The sequence below is a fragment of the Phaethon aethereus genome, assembly GCF_964289735.1.
Source record: "Phaethon aethereus genome assembly, contig: HAP1_SCAFFOLD_563, whole genome shotgun sequence".
NCBI classification, from domain to species: Eukaryota; Metazoa; Chordata; class Aves; order Phaethontiformes; family Phaethontidae; genus Phaethon; species Phaethon aethereus.
In genome coordinates this window covers 22,469-32,142 of record NW_028113779.1, presented here as the reverse complement: position 1 = coordinate 32,142, position 9,674 = coordinate 22,469, and the positions used below count along the sequence as shown (strand labels likewise).

Here is a 9,674-nt window from a genome sequence, read left to right as displayed (position 1 = left end):
CCCCGTTGCGAGGGCAGCTGTTGGGACCTCTCGGACCGCGGCATGGCCGGGCAGCGACCCGGGTGCTCAAGGGGTGCCGATGCCCCGGGGCGGGGGATAACCCAGTTCCCATCAGGGCATGGGGCGAAGGGTTCCTGTGTCACCTCAGGGGTACCTCAGCGCCAACCGCTTCCCGCAGCGCGTCCCGGCGCTCGCCCCCGGCCCCTCTGGAAAGATACTCCATCCGCCAGAGCGCGCGGATGACGCCAAGCCGGCTGCGGCACGAACCCTGCCCGCAGCATCTCCAGCCGTGGCTCGGGGGGAGGTCCGGACCCCGGGCACCCCGCATCCATGGGGGTCAGGCGTCCTGGGATAACCGGGGGGACCTCTCCTAGAGGCGAAGCGTCCCGGGATGCTCGGGGTGAGAGGGTCGGTTTGGGGTGAGAGGGGCTTGGTTCTCGTCCGCAGACCCCCAAGGCTGGCGCCGGCGCGGCCCTGGCGCAGTCCCATGGGAGAGGTTGGCCCCGGAGCGGGTCTGGGGCTCGCGCCCCTTTCCCGGTGCATTGCCAAATGCAGGGATTGGGGGCCGGCGGGACCCCCAGGATGGCCGGGAGGGGATGGGAGCAAGTGGGGGCTGCGGGGAGCAGCCCCCAGCCCTGCACTGCGGGGGCTCAGCTCTGCCCAGTGCAGGCAGGAGCAGGCAGCGGCCCTGCTCTGCCCGGCCAAGGGGATGTGGAGGCTGCGAGAAGCCAAAGGGGCCGGGAGGGGATTTGGGGACCTGCGTTACCTCCGGCGGTGCCAGGGCCTGGCGGGCATTGCCCGGCATCTCTGCCTGACCCTGCCTGTGCCCGGCAGCCCACGGCTGCCTGACACCCGCTGCACCCCAGCGAGCTGCTTCTCGAGTCACGGAAAACTCGTCAAGCTGGAGGGAGTTTTGGGGCAGGAAAGTCCCAGGGGAACCGAGCCCCCGCCCCGGGGTTGGGGACCGGAGCATCCCACGGCCGCGGGCAGCAGCCCAGGGCGGTGGCAGCGGCGGGGGACGGGAGCTCTGCCAAACCGCGCCGAGCTGCCCAGGGAGCCCAGTTGCCCCAGTAGCACTCCCCGGGAAGCCCAGTCCCCCCAACACCGCTCCCCAGGCACCAGCTGGCTGCTCTCCTTTCGGCAGAAATGCCACGGGGTCAATGGAAAACAGCTGCCATCGTTAGCATGCATGACCTGGATTTGGAGGAATTAATTAGGGTGCAATCAATTAACGCTTCTCCCTTCCCTGGCCCGTCACTGCCTGTGCCCTGCGTGCCCTTGTGGGGATGCACGGTGTCCCGGGGGTGCCGGCGGCTGGGAGAAGCCGGGATGTGGCTGAATGAAACCTCCCCAGTCCCCATCCTGTGCAGCCATCCCAGTGCTGCCGTGGCCTACGTGGCACGCGGCGGCTCGGCACGGCACGTCGCGGTGTGGCGTGGCACGGCGCGCCATGCATCAGCTCCTTTGCAGGAGCCGGTGGCACCGGCAGCACCCGGCACGGTACGTTTCCTGCCCCGGCGCGGCGGTGCCGCTCTCCTCGACCGGCGACCGCAGGCAGCGGCACAGCTGTGGCAGAGCTGAAACGAGCTGGCGAGGAGGAGGAGGGAAACAACCGCTGGCGCGGGGAGGCTATTTTTGGCAGGGACCGGTGTTACGTGAGTGCGGCCGCAGGTCTCCCCGCGGCAACGAGGGTGGGATCGGGCCCTCGTGGGAACTGGTCGTGGCTGTTGCCAGTTTTCCCCGCCGCAGTCCAGCGTGCCAGCTCCCGAAACAGCTCACCAGCACCGGGGAGCTGCTGCCCAGGCCGGGCTTTGCCCTGGCGAACGCCGACAGCTCCGACCACCCAGAAACCCCCCCACGGCCCCCGGCTCGTGCCCCCCGGCTCTGCTTCGGGCGCCAGCTCTGGGCGCCCCGGGCTCCCGCTCGGCCGCGCTGCCTGCCAGCCGCCGGCAGCTTTGTGGGGACCCAAGGGAGATGCTGGGGTCCCCCCTGACCCACCGGCACCGGGGTACGTTTGCTGTCCCCCGGGCTCACAGCCTCTCCAGAGATGGGGGGCTGATGTGGGGACCCCGGGGAGGGGATCGAGCCTCCCGGGTTTCTCTCCCCTTTGCTCTCGCTCTCACGCTCAGCGGGACCCGGGGAGGCAGCTGCCAGGTTGAGACTTCAAACGAGCGTGGACGTGACGCAGAAAACCACAGAGGGAGGAAAAACAGCCTGTTCCTGCCCGTCCCCCCTCGCCTGCCTTCCCCGGGCCAGGTAGCGGAGGCGGCGGTGCCCCCGGCAGCCTCTGGCTCGGCCGCCAGCGCCGGGGTGGAGGACGTCGCTGGCCGTGCCGATGGCAGCCCGGCTGCCCGCCCTGCGCCTGCTGCTCTTGCTGGCGATGTGGGGTGAGTAAGGTGGGGGGCTTGGCCTGGTGGGGCGGCGAGGGGCTGCTTTGCCAGGGCGCGCCCGCCATGCTGGCAGCTCCGGTGCTGGGGATGCCGGGCGGAACCCAGCCCTGCGGGGATTCCTGGAATCCCGTGATGAACCCCCCAGCTTTCCCACTGATGGACATGTTTCAGGGTGGGGGGCTCAGCCCTGTGCCCTTGGCCATGGGCTCAGCGGGGTGCCCGTCTTGGCTCACCCATGGCGCCGCACCGGAGGTCCCACGTGCCCGCCTGAGGGGCGCTCGGGCCAGGCAGGGGGGAGAGGGGCTGGTGACAAGCAGTGGGGCTGCCGAGCCCACACCGAAACGCGACCGGTCCCCCCAGCTCTGGGGGTCCCCAGGGTGCTTGTCACACCCCAGGAGTGGCAGCCAGCCCCCTCCCCACCCTCGTTCTCTGCCGCCCCTGGCTGCCCCTCAGTCCCCGTGGCACAGTGGGCAGCCGCAGGCACCGTGCCGCGCCGGCTCACTGCCGGTGATGGTGGCACCATCCGCTGCTGCTTGGCCGAACTTTCCCGCCAGCAGTGATGTTAGCTCGTTAGCGGTAATTAGCAGGTGCCCTTGTCTGTCTTTTTTTGGCCGTAATTATCCACCGGCAGCTGGATGGGCAGCCCGGCGGGCAGCGCCGTGGCCAGTTGCACGAGGCTGTTTGTATTTATTTATTTTAATTAAAGGTATGAGGAGGAGGAGGAGAATTGAGGGCAAATTCACCGAGAAAGCCAGAAAATGCTCTGCTATTGCCAAGGAAAAAGCCGGCACGACCCAGCCTCCTGCTCCGGCCCCGGGGGCACGAGGCCAGCCTGGGGCTCTGTCCCCCCCCGACATTTTGGGGACAGAGGTGCCCCACCAGCGTTACCGCCGGCTCGGTGCTGAGCATGGCGCGGCCGGGCAGCTCCTGGCCGCCGCCAGCTCCTTTCCGCCGGCAGCACCTTTGCCCTGGCAAAAGGCTGACCTGAGCCCTCAGAATCAACTTTCTACCCCAAAATAAACGGCCAAGAGCCGGGAGCCACTGGCCCAGCCCGGGGGCTCCCGCCTCCCCCGGGGCGAGGAGCCGGACTGAGACCCCGTCCCCCTCTCTCTTGCAGCCGTCCCCGGCCATGCAGGAGCGGCCCCGAGCCCTGGAGGTGAGTGTGCGTGGGGGCAGCGCCTCGAGGACCGCGGCGGCTGCCTCGGCCGGGGACCCCGCTCCGCTCCGTCGCGGGCTTCGTGCGGCCGGGTCCCCCGGCTCAGCCCCACGGCGCCCGTGCCGTCCGAGCCCCCTGAACCCCCCAACGCCCCGTTTCCTTCCTGCCCGGCTCGGCGAGGAGCCCCGGCTGCCACGGCGGGGCACCCCGGCGCCGGGCGGCACGCACGGCTGCAGCGACGAGCCGGCGAGGGCTTTTCCAGCGCTGGGCGGAAAAACGCGCCGCGAAGGGAAGGAAAGCCCCTAACGCCCGTGCTTTCCCCGCAGAGCCCGGCCTGCGGCTCGCCGGCGGCGGCTGCCGCTGCGCCGGGATGCTGGAGGTGCGGTGGGAGGGCAGGTGGAGCCGCGTGTGCCGGGACAGCGTGAGCAAGGCCGGCGCGGAACGCGTCTGCCGGCGGCTGGGCTGCGGCCCCGCCGCTGCCGAGTCCCTTCAGCTCGTCTCGGCCGGCGGGACGGAGCCACGCGGGCGGCCGCTGCGGTGCCTGTGGCCGGCGGACACCCCGCTGGAGTGCCACCGGCTGCCGGCAAACTGCACGGAGCACGCCGTCCTCGCCTGCCGCGGTGAGCCCGGACCCCCACCCCAGCCGCCCCCCTCCCTGGGGACCCGCCGCCCAGACCTGGCCCGTCTCTTCTTGTTTCAGAGCCGGTGAAAACCAGTCCGGAGCCCCCGCCGGTGCCCCCCACCACCAGCCCGGAGCCCACCGGTAAGAGCCCCAGCCCTGCGCGGCCCCGGGCGCGGCAGAGGGGAGCGGAGCGGCAACGGCCGAACCGGGGGGGGGGGGGGGCCGCGCAGCAAAGCGACCTGCCCCCCACCTCGCGAGATCGCCCGATCGCATCGATAGGGTTTGCAGCACCGACGGGGCCGTTCAGCTTCAGACGTGGCGGGCGGGGGGGCTTTCTGCTCAGTAACGGCCAGAAACGTCGCCCCGGTCTGTAACGACACGTTTTTTCCCCCGTCCCTCGCCAGGACCCGCCAGGCTGCGGCTGGTGGACGGGGACTTCGGCTGCTCGGGCTTCGTGGAGCTGCGCAGGCAGGGGCTGTGGGGGGCCGTGGCGGGCAGCCCGGCCGTCTCGCCAGAGCTGGCCACCCGCATCTGCCAGGCTCTCGGCTGCGGCTCCGCCATCGACGGCCACGGCCGTGCCGAGGCGGAGCGGGGAGGCCCCTTGCCGGTGCGGTGGGAGGTGGCGGAGCCCTGTGAGAGCCACCCGCTCTTCGACTGCTTCAACAGGACCAGCGTCCGGCGGGGGAAAACACCCGCCTTCGTCATCTGCTCCGGTGAGAGCTCGCCCTGGCGCGGCCCTGCTCCCTCCCCCAGACCCGCTGCTTGCCCCGGTCAACCGGCTGGGCTGACGCGGCGCGCTCCCGCTCCGCGGGCTGCTTTCGCCCCTGCAGAAGTGGGAGACCCTCGGGGGGGGATCGCTGGGCTGGACGCCCAGCCATGGGCTGGCCGGGCAGCTGGAGCCCCAAGCAGGGCACCAGCCCCGTCCCCGTCCGCCCCACGGGCCCCGTCCACCCACTCTTCCTCTCCTGCGTGCGAAGGCAAAACAGGAAATCTCGCCGGTGCGCTCGGTTCCTGGCAGCGGCACCCCCAGCCCCGGGCTTCGGACGCAGCAGTGCCGCAAGTAGGAAAAGCGAGCGCAGCGCCCAGCAAAGCGCCATGTTAGCGCCCCAAAACCCAGCATGGCGTGCAGGGTATGCTGGCAGAGCCCGGCACCCCGCCTGTCCACGCCTCTTGGGTGCTTGCCATGAGCATCTCGGCGCTGCCACGGGGCGAGGAGGGGGCTGGCTCTGGGTCCTGCTCCCGTGGCTCTGCTACGGCTCCCCATGACACAAGGGGAAGCCGAGACGCCGTGAGCATCCCCGTGCCGCGAGCTGGTCCTGGGGGAAGGAGGACCGTGCACCGGCAGGACGCCGGGCCCCGCCAGCCGGCCACGAGGTCTCCGGTGGGTCTAAGCTCTCTCTGCCTCTCTCCCCGCAGGCTCCCAGCCCCAGGCCCTGCGGAGACTGGTGGCCGGCCCCACGCCTTGCGAAGGGGACGTCGAGGTCTTTCACGAGGGGCGGTGGCGGGTGCTGTGTGACAACCGGGCGCAGCGAGCCGAGTGGGGCAGGCAGCTGTGCCAGGAGCTGCGGTGTGGGAACCTCTCCTCCAGCACCGAGATCCGGGACCCCCCCTCGATGGGTGTCACCTGTGGGGTCTCCATCCTGCACCTCTGCCCCGCCAGCCTCGGGGCCCCCCAGACCTGCTCCCGGACCAGAATTGTGTGTAAGCCACCGTGCCAGGCTCGATCCCCGCGGGACCGTGGGGTACGGGCAGCGCTGCCGGCAGCACCCAGTGCCAGGCATCCCCGGCCAGTGCTGCGAGCTGGGATTTCCACGTGTGAACGCCTGGCGAACAGGCGAGGGCGCGAGCTCGGGGCAGGGGATGGGGAGAGCCTTGCCGGGGCTCCCTGCAGCCCTCCCGGCAGGGTGGTGGGTGCTCAAGCTCCCAGCGTCAGCCTCCAGCCGGGCACAAGGGGTCTCGTCCGGTGACACCCGTCCTCTCCCCAGGCCAAGACTCGAAGCCACATCCCACCGGCCCGGCAGCAGGCACCATCGTGAGCATCTGCCTGGCCTTGCTCCTCTTCGGCATCCTCCTGCTCATCTGCGGCCCTCCTGCCTACAGGAGGCTGATGAAGAGAAGTAGGTGACGAGCTCTGGATCCTCTCCTCCTCCTCTTCCTCCTCCTGCCCTGCTGTCACCACGTGGTAGCTCAGGGCTGGCAGCTCTGTGCCTCCATCCCTGCTGCTCCCCCCCCCCCCCAATCTCCTTGGGGGCTTTGGGAGATGCACGTACTGCTCAGCCTGACAGACCCCCCCCGCCCCATTGTCCCTGAGCCTGCCCCACGCGGTGTGGGCACAGAGAGGGGGCCGGCGGGGGAGTGGGGTCCGCTCTGCAGGCTGCAGGGGGGGATTAGGCACCGAGCGGACACAAAAGAGCAGGCGGAAGGTCCTGTGGGGCGGCGGGGGGGATTACCGGGCGGGGGAGATTATTCGGGGCAGCATATGGGGCCGGCGGGGGGGAGGCAGCCGGAGGAAGCATGGGGCAGGGGCGTCAGGCAGGTCCCCGGCGAGATCCCCCCTCTCACCGCCCGCCTCTGCCTTCCAGTCTCCAAGAAGAAGCAGCGCCAGTGGATCGGCCCCACGGGACTCAACCAGACGGGTGAGGAGCCGCGCGGCAGTGCCCCCCGCGTGGGGCTGGGGCTCGGCTTTGGGGCTGGCTCGGGGGCCGCTCGCCCCCGGACCGCAGCAGGCGCCGGCGGGCGGAGGCGTGAGCGGGCTCGCGCCCAGCCCCGGCTCCCGCTTCCTGCCGCCACGTTGAGTCATGGGCACGATCTTAACTCAGGCAGGAGAGCCGAGCCCCGCCAGCCACGGCTCGCGGTCTGGGAGCGGGTCCCGCTTTTACTCAGCCCCCTTCCCCTCCTGCGCCATGGGGCGGGTGCGTCACCTCGAACCTGTTGCTGCAGCCCTAAAACCCACCCGCTCCCCCAAACCCTGATTCCTCTCCCACCATCGCTTCCAGTCTCCTTCCACCGCAACAGCACCGTCACCCTGAGGCCGCGGGCGGAGGGGCAGCGGGCGCAGGCTGGGGACAACGACTACGCTCAGCCCCCCCAGAAGAGCTCCCACCTCTCGGCTTACCCAGGTTAGGTGCGGGAGGACGCCGGGAATGGCTCCTCCGCGCTCCCTTCCCGCGCGCGCCGGTGGGGATGAACCGCCCGGGCAAGAGCATCACGGCGAGGCTTGGGGCGCAGCCCCGGCCGCCGTAACGAGCCGCGTCCATTCCCCCGCAGCCCTGGAAAGCGCGCGCAGAGCTTCAAACCCTCCGGACAACTCCTCCGACAGCGACTACGACCTGCACTCAGCCCGCAGAATGTGACCCCCTCCCCGCCCCTGCCACGGCTGGGTGCCCCTCAGGCTGCGCTGGTCCCCAGCCGAGCCGTCCCCCCGCCACCCAAAGCTGGCCCAGGGTGGTCACGCACGCGGCAGCAAAGCTGAGCAACTGCTGAATTAGCGGCTTTTCTTGCATTTTTGGCAAGCGACTTCGTTTCCACCTTCCCACCCTGCTGGCAGAGGTGGGATGCAGCACGGGAAAGGTCAATTTTGGGCAACCCCATCTAGTGAAAGACATCCCTGCCCACGGCAAGAGGCTGAGCAAGATGATTTTCGAAGGTCCTTTCCAACCCAAACCCTTCTGTGATTCTATGCAATGACGAACTGAACGAAGCTGACGGAAGAGATGACAAATACCTGCGCTGCTCACCTCGGAAGAAAACCTGCCCACGTCCCCGCAAAGCGCCACAGGAGACCTCCGGGGCTGGTCCCCCCAGCCCCTGCCAGACTCGCAGCCGAACCCACCCGTGCTCCTCCGTACCGGCTCGTACCAGGCACCGGGCACGTAGGGCTCAGCTGTAACCCAGCCTATTTCGGCTTTGGCTGCACCCTGGTACCCGAGCATCTTTCTGAGAAAGCTTCCTCTTGCTTTTGAGCCTCCCTCGTGGCAGAGTGTGAGGTGGGGGTTTTTTAAGCTTTTGTGTGAGTCTAAAGAGGCGTCTGGGTTGCAGCAGGCTTCATACCCCCACCGAGAGCCGAGCAGCCGCGCTCGCAGCCGTTCAGAGGGGGTTTGCCGGCTTCTCCGTCTCTCAAAACCAGGATAACCACGCTCCTCCTCCCACCCAGGCCGGGCTGAAAGCAAAATGGGCTGCTCCCTGCCAGGCACTCCGATACCGGGGTGCCGAGCTTCGCGAGAAAGACTGCGAGACCGGCGTCTGCTGGGTTCCCGGGGGAGCTGCGAAGAAACGCGCTTGGCTCCGCGTGGGATGGCACGAGATTTGGGCAGATGTATAAAGCAAAGCACGGATGCGAGGAGCACAGGGAAGGTAGAAATACTGAGAACAAGTCTGAGATATTTAATAAGCGATAACCATTGTAATAAAATTGGGGTTTTTTCCTAGTAATTATGTCCTGTTCTCTTCCTTCCGACACTAGCAGTGACATTCCTTAGGCCAGCAGCCTCACAGCCAGGACAGCGCCAGCACAGGGGACGAGTGAGAAATGCTGCAGAGGAGGGGAGAGACGAGCCCCACGTAAACGGGCCCTTTAGGAACGATGAAAACAAGCAAGCAGGAAAGATGAGTTTGCAGAAGATGGTCCTGCAAGAGGGTGAGAGGTTTTATTGACAAAATCAAGAGGAAGCTGGTGTAAGGATGCCAGGAGCGCATAAAAAGATCAATCGAAAATGTCAACTGGAGGCCCTGTCATTTCCGAAAGCAACCACTGCCATGACCCCACGTGCAATTCATCAAGTTTTATTACTGTAATTAACCACAGATATGGAATTGTTTCCATCAAGCCCCACAAGCATTTGCCCTGTTCTAGTCCATTAGTAATCTTTCCTTATAAATAACTTACAGGGACACAGGCAGGATTCGTAGGATAAAGTGCTGAGCAAAGCAAATCCCATTTCTGTTAACAACTTGTCGTTCCCTCCGTTACTTAGTGTTTCCTGAGAAGGGGGATGTGAGGAAGGCTGGAGCCCGTAGCACCCCGAATAACCACCCCGCTCCGCTGGGCACTGCAGGAGAGGTCAGGGATACAGGAGGCTGCCAAGCCCCAGTGTTTCATGGAGCTGGGCAGGAGGCACCGACTCCCGCTCCTCCCTGTGACCCCAGACACGTGCCTCCAAAGCAGCCCGAGACATCGCACCAGCCCAGTTTGCTCCAAAAACACAGATAATATCCACGTGTTGAACTCTGGGGAGCTACCAGAGCCTTGGGGCCCTCAGCGAGACAGCACGCAGCTGGGAAAGGCTCCTGTGCTGGAACAGAAGCAGCAGCAAAGAGGATTTGCTCCCCGGTGAGCCGGGAGCACCCAAACCCGACGGGGTGGGCAACAGCCTCTGCTTTGGGGCACGCTGGTACTCACCGCGCAGGCAGAGAGCGCGCTGGGGGAAGCCTGGCCTCACAGCCGGCTGGGAAGGGGCTCGAGCAGAGCCGGTGTGCAAGTTACCCCGCAGCAGCATAAAACCACAGA

At 67.5% G+C, this 9,674-nt stretch overlaps 1 protein-coding gene across 1 annotated transcript; it reads left to right on the top strand.

Annotated features, from left to right (window-relative positions):
* Positions 1-2,335: 2,335 nt before the first annotated feature.
* CD5 (CD5 molecule) lies at positions 2,336-7,640 on the top strand (the record flags this gene model as incomplete). The annotated part of the gene is given in 11 exon segments (XM_082016093.1): positions 2,336-2,387; positions 3,508-3,546; positions 3,873-4,166; positions 4,247-4,309; positions 4,573-4,881; positions 5,585-5,869; positions 6,154-6,285; positions 6,751-6,804; positions 7,165-7,289; positions 7,291-7,363; positions 7,366-7,640. Coding segments are annotated over 11 exon segments (1,701 nt in total).
* Positions 7,641-9,674: the final 2,034 nt, after the last annotated feature.